Source organism: Pholis gunnellus (assembly GCF_910591455.1).
Source record: "Pholis gunnellus genome assembly, chromosome: 18".
Classification (NCBI taxonomy): domain Eukaryota; kingdom Metazoa; phylum Chordata; class Actinopteri; order Perciformes; family Pholidae; genus Pholis; species Pholis gunnellus.
Genome location: NC_136545.1, coordinates 16,530,011 through 16,549,905, shown reverse-complemented (window position 1 = coordinate 16,549,905; position 19,895 = coordinate 16,530,011). Strand labels below are relative to the sequence as shown.

At 41.0% G+C, this 19,895-nt stretch overlaps 2 protein-coding genes across 3 annotated transcripts; both read left to right on the top strand.

Moving 5' to 3' along the window:
• The first annotated feature begins 548 nt into the window (after positions 1 to 548).
• miga2 (mitoguardin 2) lies at positions 549 to 9,351 on the top strand. Of its 2 annotated transcripts, none has more exons than XM_079178633.1 (16): positions 549 to 602; positions 1,365 to 1,618; positions 1,750 to 1,960; positions 2,064 to 2,179; positions 2,284 to 2,404; positions 3,014 to 3,144; positions 3,293 to 3,410; positions 3,634 to 3,740; positions 3,931 to 4,043; positions 4,311 to 4,383; positions 4,613 to 4,699; positions 4,835 to 4,933; positions 5,534 to 5,668; positions 5,786 to 5,839; positions 5,934 to 6,050; positions 6,578 to 9,351. In XM_079178633.1, the coding sequence occupies exons 2-16, from the start codon at positions 1,523 to 1,525 to the stop codon at positions 6,776 to 6,778; spliced, it is 1,779 nt and encodes a 592-aa protein (XP_079034759.1). In that variant the 5' UTR covers positions 549 to 602; positions 1,365 to 1,522; the 3' UTR covers positions 6,779 to 9,351. The 2 variants fall into 2 exon arrangements, with proteins under 2 accessions (XP_079034759.1, XP_079034758.1); XM_079178632.1 differs by having other exon boundaries at positions 3,607 to 3,740.
• A 1,499-nt stretch (positions 9,352 to 10,850) lies between these two features.
• On the top strand, positions 10,851 to 15,584 carry dolpp1 (dolichyldiphosphatase 1). The gene is made up of 8 exons (XM_079178656.1): positions 10,851 to 10,932; positions 11,619 to 11,719; positions 11,878 to 11,962; positions 12,425 to 12,524; positions 12,765 to 12,863; positions 13,329 to 13,457; positions 13,592 to 13,681; positions 14,209 to 15,584. Exons 1-8 carry the CDS (start codon positions 10,857 to 10,859, stop codon positions 14,243 to 14,245), a joined length of 717 nt encoding a protein of 238 aa, XP_079034782.1. The 5' UTR covers positions 10,851 to 10,856; the 3' UTR covers positions 14,246 to 15,584.
• The last annotated feature ends 4,311 nt before the right edge of the window (positions 15,585 to 19,895 follow it).

The window sequence follows — 19,895 nt, the reverse complement described above, 5'->3', positions numbered from 1 at the left end:
AAAAAATGTGGCCTAAAATCTTAGCGAACTACCTCGTAAGACATACGCACCTAAAACTATATGTGATTTTTTCACTTTTATTGTGAAAGGCATATGCCAAAACCGGAAACAGTGTCTTTATGTCACTGTGGTTCAGCAACACTTTCACCAGGGCAATTTTGCAATGCCGCCTTCAGGGACCACTCGTAAATGTACGATACTTTGCGAAGGCTGAGCTCGAGTGTCTTTACTTGTTCTTAAAACATTACCATAACAAAGGCAAGTCCTTGCACCAGAAAGAAAGAGTACTAATATTAGCAAAATACTGTCCAAAATGTAATTTTATGTACCACGGGAACCTTTCTGAGAGTTTTTACCTTCTGGTTTTTAAAGGATGATAAAAGACAGACTTTGATCTGCGACCTGATTTTTTTTTCCTCTTAACGTCCATCCGATTGGTCAAGAGAAAAAGCAAACCTCTGAACTCCTCGTCCCATTGGGTGGGTAACTGCGTCAGTATCCCTACGTTTTTTAAAGCCCCGCCTCCGAGCTGAAAAGCTAGTGTGCGGCTTTCACTGACTGTGACACAGGAATGCCCTTCCCTGGCGCCCTGGATGACCACGGTACGTACCTATGTGACGGATTATGTTATTAGTGGTATCGCTGGTTAGCTGTTTACAGAGCCGCTGAAGCCTCTGGGGTGTTAAGGTCAAAGCCCCACAGCCAGTGTGTGGTTGACTGGATGATGCTGCGCTGTCAAATGACAGATGAGGCTGAGCTAGGCTTGCTAAGTGTGCTAGCTAACGTTAGCATGCTCGCCTGTGGGTGCTCATGCCTGCTTGCTAGTGCTAATTGTGGCCAGACATTAACAACATTTATAAAAACAGAGCTTAGACTTGTTGACGTAAAATAAAAAAAGGTCACAGCTGCCTGGACGGGCTAACTGCTTAGCTTGCTATTCACCTACAGTCAAGTCTCTTTCAGCTAGCAGTACCATTATCAATAATGTGGCCTGTGTAACTGGCAAACACATTGTTTACAGTTTATTGTACAGTTTATGTACTGCTGTTTGTCACGTACAGTATGTGTGTGAACTGGCTGCATACCAGCCAGTGTATGTAGGTAAGTAACTGGCAGCATGTCAAGTTGCTCTGCTGCTGAACAGTGGATGTGAGCTTGATTTTTTCCCCACTTAAACCATGGACCTTTGCAAGTTGATTTTGTGTCTCGAGACATGTTGTCCTGGAGCCAACAGCACTGTTGCAGTGATCCAATAACTGATGTCTTTTATCCTTTACAAGGCCTGTGCAATGTAGTGTTGCTTTGCAGGAGGAGGCTGCCACACTCGGATCATTTCCCCAAAACTCACGTCTTATTTATTATAGGGTAATAAATCTACAATCAGCCATTGGACGAGCGTGGAGCACAAGCTTCGGGAGTGAATGACGATAGGCGGTTCGTCAGCAAGCCCTGAGCTGGCTGCTCTCAGAGCAGAGACGACACCTTGTACAGGGGGACCGTGAAGGCGTTTTACATTTCTGAGATGTCACTCAAACGAGCAGACGGGATGTCCATCGCCCAGGCTTTGGCCATGACTGTAGCAGAGATACCGGTGTTTCTGTATTCCACATTTGGGCAGGTAAACCGCTTTGCATGCAGTTAAAGTTTTACATCTCTAAACACAAGCGCTATTCACTATTGACGATGGATAAGTTAATGTTTAGTAGATACCCTTTTATGTCAGCTTACATTTGCCTCTCCTGCTTTCAGTCCATATTTTCTCAGCTGAAGCTTACCCCGAGCTTGAAGAAGGTGCTGTTTGCCACAGCGCTGGGCAGTGTCGCCCTGGCGCTCACCGCTCATCAGCTGAAAAGGCGGGGGAGGAAAAGGAAGCAGGTGACACAAGGGAAGGAGGGCCAGAAGACAGTGGGCATACCCGAGGCGCTGATGAAGACAGGAAGACCCTCGTCATTTAAGAGAGGTGTGCAAGACTTTACGCCCCGGAGGAAAAGTCCCAATGATATGTTTCCTTTGTATCATCTATTGAGAAATATGCATACAAGGGAATGTTTTTCTCTCCACAGGCCCGTTTACTGGCCGACAGATGATGAGTCCCAGCAATCGGAGCAATGACACCATGAGTGGAATTTCCTCCCTGGCCCCCAGTAAACACTCAAGTTCCTCACACAGCCTGGCATCGGTTAGTTTGACAATTTACAACTAATTCCATATAATTTTGGCTCCCGTTTTCTTTTTATTCCACATTCCCTAATGCGCCTCTGTGTGTTTGTGTTTCTGGCATAGACACGGGTCCCAAACTCTCCAAATCAGTCGGCCAATCCGTCCACCCCCTGGGAGGCGGAGCCCGTGGTGGAGGAGTCAGGGGCGATAGAGGATGCAAATGCAGAGAATCTCTATATATTGGGTAGGTATTTACTATTACTCCTGGTTTTATAAAAAGGTAATACACAGGCTGCTGAGTTGCCTTAGATATAGTGTTATCGTTCTACTTTCCCACCTAGTATTTGTTTAGTACTTTCAGTCAGTAATAACAATTGATCGTGAAACAAAATCATCTGTTATTGGTGACTAATTTAACAACCAAATGCTGCATGACTTGTATCTTGATTATCATGTATACGTAAAAGTTAATTGTGTGTGTTTTTACAATGTTTGGTGGCCATGCTTATATTATGGCGTTTCCCACATTGTGGGAAGTCAGCATTCATTTTCTGCTGTTGGTAATTTGGAGATAATCTAGGCCTTTATCAGGTGATGTTGAACTATTGGACCCAGGGTGCTGTTGGTTAATATTTGGATTATCCTGCATGAACTATTTGAATTCTGCTCTCTGTTCCCCCTGTTAGAACTGTAGAGACTCGGGCCACTTAATGCTGCATTCAGCAATATATTTGATAAAGTAGGAAATGTAAGAAATATCACCTGCAGCTTGGTGCCACTTGCAGTCACTCTTCGCTCAAAGTTCTGATTTTCTCGTTCACAACGTGACGTCTTGTCGCTCTCTTCCTGCTAGGGATGGAGCTCTTTGAGGAAGCTCTACGGAAGTGGGAACAGGCCCTGAATATTCGCCATCACACCCCCTCGACCTCCAGCAGCAACAACAGCCTCGCTCTGCAGGGGGCGACGTGTGAGGACTATCCAATGGTAACTATCAAAACAATAATTACCAGTACAGGCAGCATGATGTTCTTGAACACGGTTGGATTACTTTCCACTTAAGTACCGTACAGATTTTTCCTTCTGTACGTGTGATGTAGTTGGTGACACAGCATTGTTTTCTCCTTCGTTATAGGCTGAAACCCGTAATAAAGTGTTTGCTGAGAAGTTGGAGACACTACTGCACAGGGCGTACCACCTACAAGAGGACTTTGGCAGCAGCATCCCAACAGACAGCGTGCTGGCAGATTTCGGTAAGCGTATTAAGGTGGTATTAATCAAAGAGAACAAGAGTTCAGAGTTTGAGGTGTAACGAGCTGCCACACATATGGTTTATGATTGATACGGTGTTGGTGTGCTTCAGTAGTAATACAGTTCCTGATTTTTAAAGTGGGTTCCCACGTTTTATTTTTCTGTTAAGTGCATGTGTTCTGGTTCTTGCCCTGTCAGTCAGAGTTTGTGGTGTTCCTTTGGCAGAGAGTGAAGGAACTCTGATCTTGCCTCAAGTGGAGAGTTTCCACAGACTGCGAGATGATGATGCGACCACTGTTACCTCTGACGAGTCCTTTTTCTCGGCTGCAGAGGTCAGTTCCTTTCTTCTGCTTTCTAAAGACTAACGGAAACCTAAATATGCAGTAGTCCCCAAATTCCAAGTAGCTCCCTAGTATTTGTATCAAATACACATACAAGTACTCTTCTATCTGCTGTTTTTCTATGTAAAACAACTTACGTGGACTGTGCACTGAGGTGTGTGTGTGTGTTTTGTCTGTGCAGCTGTTCGATGCCTTGTCTTTAGAAGAAGTCTACCAGCCACTCAAACCATCAGCTCTCTATGAAGAAGCCTTGTCTCAGGTCCGGGAGGGCAAAGTGTGCTATAGGTCTCTCAGGTAACTGTGACGTGTTCCGTCTGTACCTAAATATTAAAAGCTGTACGCATCAATATTTTAAACTAACAGTGTATTACATTATTGTTTGTAATGTCAAAGGAGTCGTTCGTAGTTAGGAACCCAGGATCTCCAATTAACCTCAGCTCTATGGAGCGTTTAGTGTCTGTTGTTTTTAGTTCACCCTCGCTGCCGTGTATCAACTGCATAAGACGATAACATGTCGACGTTTCACGGAGCTTCATACCTTTTCTCTCTCTTTTCCACCAGGACTGAATTACTTGAATGTTTTGGTGACCAAGACTTCCTTGCCAAGCTTCAATGTGTGAGACAAGCATTCCAGGTCTGTTCCAGCTCCTAAGACTTACCCATGTTGCGTACTAGATCATTCTCTTTGTTTGGGAAGTGAAGCTGTGTGTTTTTTTAGTTGCTGTGTAGCTCTTACAGTTTATTTCATATTTCGTGATCCCTCCCTGGTCCACCCGAGGAAGATGATTCACTTCCAGGTTAACTGTGGAGGTTAAATGTGGTTTTGAACCAAATGATTCTATAAATGACTTTGTTTGTTCCAGGTTCTGTTGGTGGATGAAACTCATCGCACGTTTTTCATGGAGACGGGGAAGCAAATGATTGTAGGGTTAATGGTGAAGGCAAATAAGGTAAACACCGTTCGTCTTTGATCCTCGCTTATTAACTCGTCCTACTTGGATAAACAAGACAAGCTTCTGCTGCTGCGGACATGTTTGCACAGCTGAAGCTAATCAGTTCCTGTGTTATTTGTTGCTTCAACGCAGAGTCCCAAAGCCTTCCTGGAGAGCTACGAGGACATGCTGCTTTACACCAAGAGGGAAGAAACGTGGCCCGTCACAAAGATGGAGCTTGAGGGTCGAGGGGTGAGTAATCCCCTCATTCGTCTCATGTGTCTTTTTCTTTGCTAACAATATTGTTCTACCTGCAAGCATGCGGCCTGCTTGGTTCATTCATGGGAACAGGCTTTGGGCACAGGGTATCTCAAGTTCGTGCAAACCGGCTAACCTGCGTTTAAACTTTAACTGAAATACAGGCAACAGTCGGGTCGCTCTGCACTTTACTCGGTGTGAAGCTCATTTTAGAGTCACGCCGTTGGCGGTTGTATAACTGGCAAACCATCCATCTTCATTTAAGCGCCACATTTGTTTACAGTCGTATATTTCGCAATATGCCTCACAGAGGAAGTACAAATACTATGCATAAGATACCATAAGTTTTCCTCAGAAGTTAAAGGTACAAAGTTATGTAAAGAATGTACTCAACGTCTCTTTATAAATTCAGGGTAAGACAGCGAAACAGTCAGGGTGAAAGCAACAGGGCAATTGAAACAAGACTGTGTACATGTATATACAATATGTGTGTATTTATGTACATGACAACTGTATAGTATAACGTTTTTAGAGAAAACCTAATCCCTTTCGTATGTAGTACAATTAACTGTGGGGGTTCTCGTGTCTCTGCAGGTGGTGTGTATGAACTTTTTCGACGTCGTTTTGGACTTCATCCTGATGGACTCCTTTGAAGACCTGGAGAACCCTCCGTCCTCTGTGGTCGCTGTGTTGAGGAACCGCTGGCTCTCTGACAGCTTTAAAGAGACGGTACATTTACACACACACACACACACACACACACACACACACACAGCAATTCCTTGATTATTCCACCGATGAGTTAGCTACAAATTACTCTAATAACAGAGGTGTTTTGTCTGTTAGGCTCTGGCAACTGCTTGCTGGTCTGTCCTAAAAGCAAAAAGGCGTCTTCTTATGGTGAGTTTGAGCTCATTTAAAGATCGAGAACTGTTTATTGCAACCTGTATGTCTTTGATTCTGACAGCTGAGTTTCTCCTGCTGCTCTCCATAGGTCCCTGATGGTTTTATCTCCCACTTCTATGCCATATCAGAACATGTGAGCCCGGTTTTAGCTTTTGGGTTTTTGGGACCCAGGCAGCACCTAAGTGAAGTGTGCACCATTTTCAAGGTGAGAGCATCCACAACTAAGACGCCATGATTTTAACACAATTTTGCAAAGCCGATGACTTTACACATGACGTTCAGTTTACTCGTCATGAGGAGGACTACAGTTGTATAATGTCTTCTGTGGCTCTGGTATGGAGGAGCTTTACAAAGTCCTGTTTTTTTTTTTTTAAGCTTCAGTTTTTAACTACTCCCCAGCTTTATAAAAAGCCGTATCGTAACCTCCATAAAGATTGGAGGCTAGAGACTTAACACAGATTAGTGAAAATGTAAACGGCAGAGGTCGATATATCCTGACTTTTAAAGGGTCGAGCTCCAAAAATGCTGGATCCCACTTTTCCCATAATGCAACTCGCTAGCATCTTTTGTGAGACTCCATGCTCCCAGTTAGTGACAGAGTCACTCGATAGGCAAAGCTTCTTTTTAGGTTTTTGAAGGAAGCTTCGAATGTCAAACTTTTAATTGGATACAGCCCTGGTCAGACTCACCGTGTCACGTGTGTGCCATTCATTTCTCTCCTTTCGTCTGCAGCAACAAATCCTGCAGTACCTGAAGGACATGTTTGATCATGACAAGGTCCGCTTCACCTCGGCTCAGTGCCTGGCCGAGGACATCCTGAACCTTTCCCACCGCCGGAGTGAGATTTTATTGGGGTATCTGGGAATCAGTAGCCTTCTGGAGCTCAACGGGGCCCCGCCGAGAGACACAGAAGACCCTTCAGGGCCCAACTAGGACTACAAGGGTCACTCAGGGCTTCCGACTTGTGAGGACTTGTTTGGTGACGTGGACACTTCCTAAACACACCTGAATAAAGCGCTCCCAACACAGGAAGACCAGGCCTTCTACACTATTACTCCACAGGGATCGAGTCTCTCAGAGAACCAGTGGTTGCATTGTAACCTTCCATTCATCTGACTTGTGGAATATCATAGTGTTCATAATTATGTGAAAAGAAATGGGCGTTTGTATGTTTTATATTAGAGGAGAAAGGATATTTGCAAAAACCATAATAATTCCTGGCAGGCTTGGCCAGCGGAAGACTTGAAGGATTTAAATGAATTTGTCTCTTTAATCTGAAGAAGTATTTATTTAATCCAATGTGGTTTAATTGCGCACGTTTAGATGTCAAATATCCAAGAGACTGTTAATTGCAAAAAGTCCTCATATAAAATTAGTAAAGTGTGTTAACATGTTACTCATATTGAAGTTCATCCCAAAGTGTTATTTGGACCCACAGCTGTCTCCTCTTGGACATGGCGGTGATCCAGCTAAGATGCTGACGTTTTGTAAAGATCGACGTTCTCGAGGTCTCAGTGATCCCTCACATTTTCTCTCGGCAATAGATGACATGAATATTATTAATTTAAAGTGCCGCAGAGGACCAATAACACAATGCTACTTCAAACGGTAACGGTGCACACAGTCGTCTCATACCTTCAGAGACTTTGTGTTATGATTGTTTGGAAACACACGTGGAGATTTTCCATCTCGAGCCACATTTTAAAATTGACCCAAAACCTCCAAATGAAACGGTGCCATTCTACTAGTCTGAGGAAGGATATTGTTGTTCTGTTTCATGAAGAACCGGGCATTGTGCAGTCAGACTGTAACCTCCATAAGTGCACTGATGAAGATAGACCATAGAGATGACTAAGATGCCAAGTTAAACTACGTTTACGTCTGGTAACGCCACCACTGTGGCAGCAGATGTGTGTGATGCAGACTGTAGTTTGTTTGTCTGTTGAAGAAAACTGTCAAAGACTAAATTATCTTAAATGAAATGCGATGAGAAGATTGTTTATTTGAGCAGCAGTATGTGTGATTATGGTTGCCCGTGTGATTGAGAAAAGAGAAGACTTTTCTGTCAAATCATTGTCGGGGTCTCTCACTAGTTTTATCATACAAATCAGCAGCTATTTGTTTTTCATAATCCTACAAGTGTGTGTTTTGTGGTCTTGATCACTTCAAATCCTGCTCTCGTTGCAACACCTCTCTGAAATTCAGAAACGTTACATGTCTCAATACAATACTGTTCAGTCGGCATTGTGGGACTATTTCTGTTTCTGTCCGGCATTTATATCCATCTGTAAATGAAGCTTTTACTGTTCAATAAGACGTTTTGTTTTGCAAATGTGCAGCTTTGTGTTTTTAAGCATGTCGCACTTTATCAGAAAAGCAGAAAGATACAGGAATGTCCAACAACCCTTTTTGTAAAAGCAGTTTGAGAGTTTATCTGTACAAATCTAATGAATTATTTATTGCATAATGGATAACATAGAGCTTACATGCTGTACAGTATGGAAACTATCGTTCCCAGAAAAATATTTTATGAAAATTCTTTATTCTGGTTTTGTTTTAGTCTCCATGTTTGAAATGTTCAAATTCTCCAATTTGAATATTTCACTGCTTGTCCTGTCCAATCCGTTCTCCAACGTTTCAGCCCTGTTAAGTGTAGACTATCATGCAGGAAAGATGCTACTGTTTAGTCTTGTGTTCGCGTAACGGTCTGCTTTTTCTCTGTCCTGAGAGTAGCTGATCAGAGATTAATCCCTCTGCATGTTAACGTTCTCTGAAATGAATCAATCAGTGCATCGCTGCAACTTTTAGATCTAGGCTTTAATCATTAGTTTTGAAAGTCCAAGTTATAATGAAGCTAAACCATAACGACTTGAATGTCAGAATTCTGGAATGAACTGTAATACTTTGCGTATATTCTATAGATTAAAGAGTTTTATGAGGATTTCAGATGGCCAAAATGTAGAAAGAACTATTTTTTTCACTGCTGTACGTTACAAGTGTCCTATTCATGCCTTTTGTCTTTTCTATTGTTAAATTAATAATGCCAGCACAAACTGTAAATTGATTTTGATTCTCCATATTAAATGTTATTTTTTTGTTATTAAACTATACGTTTATTACGCCTTTTCCCAACTGATGACGGCTCATTGCATTTTATGTCTCGCCAGGAATCCGACTTTCCTAAAACACACGATTACTTTGTGAAGTGTGACAGAGGTTTATTTTTTAAGAGTGACTAAGAAGCACTGGCTTAATTATAAAGAGCAGAAAGTATGAATAAGTGAGAGAAATGGATTGTCTTTTGACAGCTCAATTGTGGCAAAAACACTGCAGTTTATTATACAGAATTTACTCATACAAAGATCCCTCTACTATTATAATTAAAAACAATGTAATTCGAAATATTGCCAGCAATAATGAAGAGATCATGAAGAAGTCGTGTTGAATCTGTTTCTCTGTTGCCCATGTTGTGTTTGCTGCAACAGTAAATAAAGTGTGACATTTGATGCAGGACTCTCATTCATTATTGTGCTTCTTAACGCCATTTAGACCGTGACAAAGTAATTAGATATAAGAGGAAGCTCTGGAGTGATTCGATGTTAGGCCAGTGGAGGGTGCACAACTCATATTGTAAGTGTGCTGAACAAGTTTAGAAACCTCCTCTCTACAACGAGGCAATGTTTAGTCTGTGGGAATGCCTACTATACACAACCAGGGGACATCATCAACGCACCCCATTTAAAAGCATCACTGCTTTGCCAAAACGTTAAGAATTGTCTTCAAACACTTCCCCCTTATCTCACTTTTCAAAGAAAATGTGAGTCATCTTTGAAGATGTTGGAGGCCTTGAAACATGCGTAACATCTCAAAATGTAAAATGCTATTCTGCTTTTCATTTCCTCCTACATTTTGGATACTGTACACACTGACATAAAGATTACCCTTTACTAATTTACCATTAGTCTCTGCTTCCTCTTTTATTTTTCTTTCCAGTTGGAGATACTCTGTTTGTTTGCAGGGTCTGTTTGTTCAGGCTTATGCTGTTTACTTTGTGGGTCCTGTTATTTGTGGCTGAATTTATGTGAGTTGGAGAAAGCCTGAGTTTGTCTGCTGTGTGTGTGGGTGAGTATGTGTTATTTATCTTCTACTGCGAGATGAGCAATGTCAACATTTAGGTTTAACCCTCTAATGCTGTGAGATATTGTGCAATTTTGACAATGGCACAATATTAGTTTTTTTCCTGAGTGAATAGACACCTATAAGCAGTGCAAGGGATTAGTGTTTGATTTGCAGGTGAGCTACACACAGTTTATTTGGTACACCTATAGCTAAAAACTAATGAGGTTTAACACAATAGTCATGCAATATAGAGGAGTAATGTGGTTCCCTTATACTTCATGAAGGTTATAATGTTCAGCTTTGTTGAACATATTTTAGAGATGTATTGGTTCAAATTTCCCGGTGATGTTGAAAGGCTACGTTGTGTTTAAATATTGCATTATACAGAGAGTTGTTTTTGTTATTAAGCTTCTTCATTGATATAAATAGAATTGCCAAAATAATAGAAACACCAGTCAGTACAAAATATCTTAACAAAACCATAACGGACATTTTTTAAGAGTTCACTTTAGGCAAAGGGAAATTAAAAGGGTTGTTCTTCATTATCATTTATATATTTTATAGACCAAATGATTAATCTAGATAACATTTGTCTGGGCAAATGGCAAATGGCATGCAATTTAAGTAATGTACAGCCTGAATTCATTTAGCAGCTTAATTATGAACTTTTTTTTTTTTTTGAATGAGTGCAGTGGAGAGCTGGACTTTTGTGTTTTTTGTTCATTCAATAATTCTTCTCTATGGGGACTATATAGCTCATCTTCAGTACGCGGCTGGGATTGGACGGCGTCTCCGCTGCCGGGGCCCGCTTGAACACAGCGCTCCGTTCACCATTGGTTAGACACGTGTCTGGGGCGTTTCACTGGGACTGCCCGGTTGTGTCCGGGGTAAGATGGCGTTGGAAGAGCAGTGCTCGGCACCATCTCGATGGCGGTCCATATCTCTGACACACGTAGAGTTCCCGGAAGGTATGTAAAACTCAACGTCTTTCTCTAACTACCGAAGATGCTAACCGCTAGCGTGATTTTCGAGGACTGCGTGTGTGTGTGTGCTCGTAACTGAATGGACACGGCCGTTGGCGCTACTGCCAAATAGTGAGACGCTGCGAAACGTCGGAGCGCAACGGGGAATGCAACCCGGACTGCTAAATAGTGAGACAAAGCCGCATGCGCAGTTGCCGCTAATGTTCACAATGAAGGCTAGCTAGCCTGTTAGCTACCTTGATATCGGCTTTGATATCTCCTCTCAGGAATTAGCAAATACGGCGCGTCCTGTAGTAATTATTCAACACAATTAAAGCGTCGTGAACAGCAAAATATTATTCATAACTATGGTGGAAACAGCCATATATTTCACCTTATAGCATTGTAGCCAGGACTGCGGCTAACGTAGTAGCTAGCCCCTTGGCCTCATACTGATTAGTATAACTAGCATAAACCACATTGCACCGAGCTGTGTGTTAACAAAATAAAACAATGTGGATCGTTAGTTAGATGAAGGCTTGGCTACGTCGCAGCAGCAGCTTCCTGCTTGTATTCAGTCAAATATTTCAGCCATCCGGGTTCACAAAGTGTCCCTCCCACCGGTGCTGGATGACTTTAATATTAGTGGTTTTTTGATCTCGTACTCATGACAGTATCTGTTATGTTTTTAGGCGACCTGACGGGACACTTGCTGGCCTACATCAGTCTCCTACCCATAGCAATCCTCGTGGGTTTTGTCACACTCATAGTGTTTAAAAGGGAGCTGCACACGGTGAGTTCTGCACACTTTTAAGTTTCAGAGAGAGTATCACTTTTCAAGTCAATTTAAGGGAGACTGAACATGTCTTGTCAGGCAGGCAAGAAGTTTGCAAGCTCTATGTGTTTTACCTTATTGTTTTTTTCTATATTTTATATATATAATGTCTACAGATTTCCTTCTTCGGTGGACTCATCCTCAATGAAGTGGTGAACTGGCTGCTGAAGCACATTCTCAGAGAGCCACGCCCATGTGCAGGTGAGAGAGAGAGTAAACCATTGACATGCAATCACGTTATTTGTTCAGGTAACAGGACATCACTCGCTCAGTCGTCTAGTTTCTCTACATCACATTGGATTGTGTATATCGATGTTGCCCATCTCAATCCTCAAAATAGTGGCTGATTGGTTTTCTTGAGACTGACTAACGGCTTCATTGCTGGCTCTATTTTAAGTTCAATTCCTGACAAATCAAGGTACTTCATGGACTACATCAGGAAAAAATAACATACAGAATAAAAGCATTGACAAACACACAAATGACATACACAATAGAGGATTTTGTGGTATACAACTGGTATTCAAAACAATTAAAATAGAAATAAATATGCAAATATTCTTCCAATTGATTATATTTTGTTGCGCCCAACCCCAGCCAGATACGTAATGAGATCCATATTGACAATGTGTATTTATATCCGGTTATGTTGTCTCTCTGCAGGAACTCACACAACCCTGCACACAGACTATGGGATGCCCTCCAGTCACTCCCAGCTGATGTGGTTCTTTGTGGTTTACTTCTTTCTTTTCCTTTATTTAAGGTGAGCTCGTCTTTTCTTGGTGTTTCCGAACGTTCATGGGTGGAAATATTTAGCCGTGTTATTTGTGAGACGTGTCGACCCAAGCTGAAGTTTAACGTCCACAAACTAATCAAATATAGTGTTTGTTTATTCCAGGGCATGTATCTCATGATCACGTTTTTGATTACCACCTATTAGACGCTTTCACTTCTCCACGAGGTAGACGTCATGCTGTGAACTCACGCCGATCTGTCTTTTCAGAATGCATCAAACGAACAATGCCCGATGTGTGGACCTGCTGTGGAGACACATACTGTCCATCATCCTGTTGGGCGTGGCCTTATCAGTCTCGTACAGCAGGTAAGGCTGCAACGATTACTTTCACTATTTTTTTATTTCCTTGACTCTAAAATGTCCTGATGGTTTCTTGTTCAATTTACTAACCTAGAAAAACCACCAAACATCAATTTATCAGCTAGTGGATTATGAAAATAGTTTTTGGAATCTCTTGTCAATTGACTAATGAAGTGATTGACTTATTGTTTTAGCGTTTGAAAATATGTGACGCTCATTAAATCATTGAATTACTCACTCTTTCCAGTAACTGTGTGCTCGGGACAGGTGGACAGGAACATGTTGAATAATATTTGGCTGACCAGTCTGTTTACATGGTGGCAAAAAGCCAAAAATGTCCTGTTACGACACCAGTTTGTCTAAACAAACATCCCACATTTGGCACTATTTGAAGTGCATGCTGCTGAGTTTAGTTTAGGACTCCAGACACAACTGTTTTCTTGAACATTGTGTTGTCTCTCTCTCTCTCAGGGTCTACCTGTTGTATCACACCTGGAGCCAGGTTTTCTATGGCGGAGTGGCCGGTACTACGATCGGCATAATCTGGTTCTTTTTCACACAAGAGATGCTGACACCATTATTCCCCAAAATAGCAGCGTGGTAAGTCGTGCTCTAATTTCTTCGCCTCCCCCTTGTGTCACAGGGGAAGATGAGTCGTCCTTAGCCTGAATAAAACTAGTCTTTCGTGGCCTCTCTTAATAATTTGTTCTTCTGAATGTTTTCTTGATTTATAGGCCGATATCAGAGTACTTCCTGGTGCGAGACACAAGTCTGATTCCCAACATCTTATGGTTTGAGTATACAGTGACCAGATCAGAGGCGAGGTAAGTTTCTGACACACTTTCTATTTAGTGCATGAAATCCAGATACTGAAAAAGTAAGAAATGTTTTCGGAGAGATCAAGAAGGAACAGGCTTATACAACAGACTTCCCCTCAACTTAACTAAACAATCAGTACAATAATCTAGTCTGCTTGCACTCAGTTAGCAAGTTCGTTAGCTCATTTGCTAACGAGATGCTCACATTTTATAAAGCATTTCACCACTGACTCCTGTCTTCTGTCTACAGACCGTGTCTCTGTTATAGAGCAGGTTAAATAAAAGGGAATAGTGCAACACAATTAATAACGTACAATAGCTTTTTTTTTTTCATTTTGGACTCTAGCTGAACAGATAGTTTAGATAGTTTGCTAAGTAAAGTTGCACTTTTGGCTAAAGATTTGAGTGCATTTACTTCGTCCTCGCTACAGAATCCGCTGTACTCTCTGATTCCATTGACATGAACAGAATTTCTGTCTTTTGCATTTGTTTTGTGATTCAATTCTTCTTTTGTTTTGTTGTTTTGCTTCTAGGAACAGACAACGAAAGCTTGGAACAAAACTGCAGTGATCTACACAGTTCTTCTGTGAAGCAGAGATTAGGACCACACGCACACACAAGCAAACACACACACACACACACAAGTACACACAAAACAAATGCTCACTCGACAAAAACACACTGGAGAACCATCTTTTGGACTGACGTGGTTGCAAGGAGTAAAGGGCAGAAACCGTTTACAGGTGGTGGCGAAAGAGTGCCTGGACCCGGCCCGGAGCCCACAGCCTGAGCAAGTCCGTCCACACGCCTCTCCTCCTTGTACAGCTTGCCCCCAAAATGCTCTTCAATGCATGCAAGACTGTGCAAGAGGCATACTATTTAATGATAGATTAATATATATATTTTAACTATAAACGCACGCTGACGGTAACAACGTACTGTAAGAGATTCAAGGAGCCGATGGAGGAAGCTTAGGTCCAGTTTCAAACAAATTGGTGGGCGCATTGCAGCATGTATTTAGTGATTCCTTTTTTAAATATTCGGATGGATAGCCGGTGTGGAGGGGGGTTGGTTCTGGCTAGGTTGGGGGGGGGGGGTTTATGTGGAATTAACCATTTTTCATTGTTATATAATAGAAAATGAACAATTTCTGAAATTGGTAATTATGTAATATAAATGAAAATTTGCACTTTGTGAAATTTACAAGTTAAAAAAGACTAACACTAGTTAAATGTTAAGACCCGCCCCCTCTTTTCCCTCCTCAGTCTTTTCTTTCTGTCTATGACTGTCGGTCCTAATATATAAGACTCCAAAGCTTATCTGCAGTGTAAATTTAATCTGTACTATTGAGCATCCAGGTTGTGTTTTCTGTTCATATCCACGTTTTAGGATAATAAGACTGAATCACGGCGGCAGGTTTCAGTTATTTTTGTCGTCGAACACACTTTGGACTGAGGTGGTGTTTTCTTAGCGCCTCACACACAGTAGCAGCTTGCGAACAGGATTCTGGGAATCGGTTTTCTTTTTTTGTTATTCATTCAGTTTCTTATCTCGTTTTCTGCTGTTGCAGAGAACTGTTTGCTTTTTACCTGCATTTCCAAGATAACATTCCATATTATTTAGTGAGAAAACATACATAAAGACTGCTGAGGGGATATGTTTTCTTTTTGTATTCCTTTTGAAGAAAGGTTAAAAAAAAAAAAAAAACTGCCTCAGGTCAGTCGTAGCATGTGATTCTGCTTAATTCCTCACATCCCACGGCAGCTAATGTTGACGGCTGTCATGTGGGGATTTTAAGCTGATTTGAAACTGTCATATCATTAGCTCCACAAAGGGAAGTAGTTCTCTTAGAATTTTATTTAGTTTTTTCCCCATGTGTAACCTATATCAGGCTAAATAAAAATGTGTTTATGTACAGGACATGGTTCAAGTGTCGTGCTTTTGAAATCCAGTGGCATGTTTTTGATACAGAAATGTGGTTACATTTGTAGTTTGCTGTTTTCACTGTCTGTTTGATGGCAGCAGGGCTGTTCTCACATTAGTGTCTCAGTTTATTTGTACTTCATCACCGACTCCAAAAGTAAGGAAGGAGATCGAATGTAGTGATAGAAATATTAGGATTTGCATGAGGCACCTGCTTTGATACCAGCATGTAGAATACCTTCTATTTATTAAATGCAGCTCGCAAAGCTGCTTATAATGACAATAAGCAGGTCAAATGTTAAACATGTTCACTACTTGAGTTTTGTGTGTGATGCATTTTGATATTTTGTACTAAACGCAAAGTACAGCTGAGGCTGTTTTTTCTATTTTTTCGTAGTATTGGAAAAATAGAAAATTTGACTTGATTGAGACTTCCAATAGTAATATCATGGTGGCACTAGAGGAAAAGTTAAGGGATCAACAAGTCAGTGATCCTCTGGGAGCCACGAGTGTCTGCGCATACAGTAAATTCATTGCATAGATCCAATAGTTCAGTTATTTACGGACCAAAGTGGTGGACAGAGTAAGAAATGGACGTACATAGAGCCAAGATGCAAGCATTTCATTGTAGGCGTATGCGTATATAATGTGTTACTTGGTGACCAATAGAAATGTGCTGATATGAACCGGAGTAGCCAACATCTCACTCGGGCCTACAACTAAATTGCACAACCCTTTCTCTCCAAAAAGAAACTATTGTGTAACAATGATTGTTTGGGCTCGTGCAGGTGACAAATGAAAAACCGCCTTCTGTTCAGTTCAGACAATGAGAAAGCTCCTCTTTTCATGCATTTCCCTGCTGGAGATAACACGTCAGGCCTTTCCTCAAGAAACATCTGCCCTATTTAAACAACCCATTCCATTTTTGATTCACTTCTCAGGCCTAACCTCAGGCTATCCCAGAACACCCGTCGGGAACGGGCATAGCCTAGATAAAAAAAAGATGCTGAAGACCTCAGCCTGTTTCTGTTCGCATGAGCAGCGAGCACCGCTGGTGAAACCTTTTTTTTTGGAAGTGATGGTTTAGACTTGGTGGTCAGCTCCCTCCACAGATGTTGTTTTTCCTGAGCAGATGTTTAATTCCTGTCTAGCGTCTGAAAGGTTATGGCCACACAGATGTAGATGTAGATATATTACACTCTTTATTTCCAACAGAGGGGCCGAGCTGTCCCTACTGGTACACCAATGCTGACGTTTTAAACATTGGAGGACTGACATCCACTGGATGAAGATTGCTATTACAATGTAATGATAAAGTCATAAAATAAGTGGAAAATATCTTTGTGAGATGCTATTTTAATATATATATATATTATATATAACATATTAGTCCTCAGCTTCATCATCGTATAATGTCCGTGAATGTTTCTAATGAAATTAAATACGTTATAAGTAAAAGAAAATGAATATATAACTTTGTGGGATTAAATGTTACATGTGTGAAAATTGAATTAAAGGTTCATCACATCACACATTTGAACAGGAATGCATCGCAGTTACTCATGGGAAGTAATGATTCATTTAATCAAGTACTACATTTAAGTACTTTTGCTTTACTGATGCATCCACTACAATTGAAAAGGAAATATTATACTTTTTACTGCTCTGGTGAGCTCGTACACACTGCAGGATGAATAGTAATAGCTTGAATTACCACTGTGTTGATTGTATAATGATGCTTACACATTATTGCATCACTAACTTAAGGGCCTTGAAAACACATTTTCCCAATCGACTTCTTACTTAGAACAACAGAATTCTATATAATCACATAATTTCCCACCAAAGATAGAGCTGTTAAGATTATTTTAGATGAGAGATTTGTTTGATGAGACAACCCGTAGCAGGAACTCACAGAGGTGATTTCAGTACTTTGCCAGATGTTTGTGGACAGATTTTGTGACCGTGAAAGCGTCGCGACCGTGCAAGAGGCAGTCACAAATCTTTACAGGTGTGTAACTGACGTCAAAATAAAGGTCAAGTTTGAAGATGGTTGCGGTCCAAGTAACGGCGCCAGAAGTAGGGGGGCCCGTTTTGGTGTCTCAGGCTGGTGTGATCCCCTAACAAGATGGTCTCTAGTTTTGTTTTGTTCTGATCTCAGTTGGGAGAAGGTGATGTCATGTATTTCCATGCGTTTATCCTTATTTTGGAATATTTGAATCTGGGTTGGGGTTGTTTGCTTCTGTTGCCTCTGTCAGTCAAATCCGATCAACCCACACCCACACAGTCTCGATGAAAGCTGAGCCAGAGAGAAGCACCCGAGTGACTTTGAAGGCACTATCTAAGAAATAGCACCACCCACCAGTAAAATAAATAGGACAAGGACATCAATCCCATCAGTAGAGAATAACACCAGCCTTATTCTTTAAGTTTATAAGTACATTTTTCATTCAAGATGAACATTTTTCCTCCACAGAATGATGTTCACTCTCATTTTGTCCCTGCTGAACAAATTAAACCACAACTCAAACATTGGCCCCGGTTTCATTAACAAGCTGCTCTTCCACAGTGGACTTGTTTATTTGCATCCTGAAACATGTTAATTGCTTGATAGTTGGCTAAGATATATAAATCTTACAAAACTGCTGGCATCTCTTTAGGTAAGCTCTCCGTTTTAGCATTTTAGATTTGCATTTGTTTTGTAATGACAGAGAAAGACAGGCGAGTGTTTAGGTTAACCATACAATCTAAGATGTAACTACAAGAAAATAAACAAAGACATAGCATTTTTGTTGAAATGAGAAGCATTGTTGCAGCAACAGTCTAGAAGTAGTGACATGTTAAATGGTGGAATATTCTGTTGCTTCCACTATCTGAACATGAATCAATGGATTTGAATCAAAGGGGTTTAACGGGCATTTTGGATGAAAAGTACACACATCAAGTAAAAGATCTTGAGGGGATTTATTTGAATAAGTAACACACTTGTACTTTGTATTTGTTGAGTCCCCTGGTTTGGTTCGGCTTTCCTATAAAGCTCTGCCAAACCCGCTTCAAATCCTGGATTCCAGTCCTCAAAATGTGATTTTGAGGACATTTATTACCACAAACACTGAAGCGGTCTGTCTGATTTAGACTGACGGGCAAAGTCACATTTCTGCCAGCAGACGTTGGCAAGAATTTCATAGTGTAATCTCACAGGAGAGATCGGCAGCAGCTCTGAGTGTGTTCACGCTTAGAAATGGAAGCTGCTCAACGTCTCTGCTCAAATTGAATGTCAAGAAATTTACTGTGTGAGGCTTGAAAAACCCTGTTTTACTGTACGTACATGTGCAGTAACAGTATGTGCTATACTGTCCATATAGCACATACAATGTTTATAAGACAAATACGATTTTGCTGGATGCACAGGTCTTTTTTTACTCTTCAGACTCTTTGTTAAAACTGAATTAATAATACCTGTGAACTAATGTAATAATGTAATAATGTAATCACATTGTATACGCTCATATCTTTACTCTCTATACTGCTCAATGTCAAAAATACAAGTCAAGTCAAACTGACCAAGTACTTACATTTTTTTAGTGTCTCTACTTCTGAGCCACTAGATGGCACCCATCGTACATCTATAGTGGGACCGTAATGAGGCAAGCACACGTTTGTTCAGTTCCTATCACACATTCATACACTGCAGGCTGACTGTAACTGATAACACCAAACACAACATGCCGCCAACACAGGTGGTTCTCTGTGAGCTACAACTGCTTTTAAGTTGGAATATGTTATCTGAAACCCTTAAAAACTACCCAGGGTGCACTGCGTTTTTTTTTAGAACCAACCCTTTAGAACATTGGTCTTAGCATGCTGCATGTTTTTGATGGAGTTTTAGGTCATCCTGTTATTTCTTTTATTTTTTTGTTACTGAACAGACTGATGTTAAGTAATGACCCTCTCTCAGTATGATATGACTAATGTTGCTGTTGCCCATGAAAATTGAGTTTTGTATTTCACTAGAACGGAAACAAATAACGCTGATTGTTGAAAGTGCACTTTTACTGTAAATGGAAACCTTAACTGTTTGGCAGAGGGTCATTATTTAAAAACTGTTTGGTCAGTTGAAAAAAAAGCAGTCAGCAATGGATGGGGATGGATGGAGGGATGGATGGATGGAAAGTACTGCCAGGAAAGTGAACTGGCCACAAGACAGGATTTTAAGAAGCAATATTGGTGTTGACATTTAAGATAAATTAAATATATTTTGTGTGTTCTGTATTAAAACACACAACACATGCAAAAC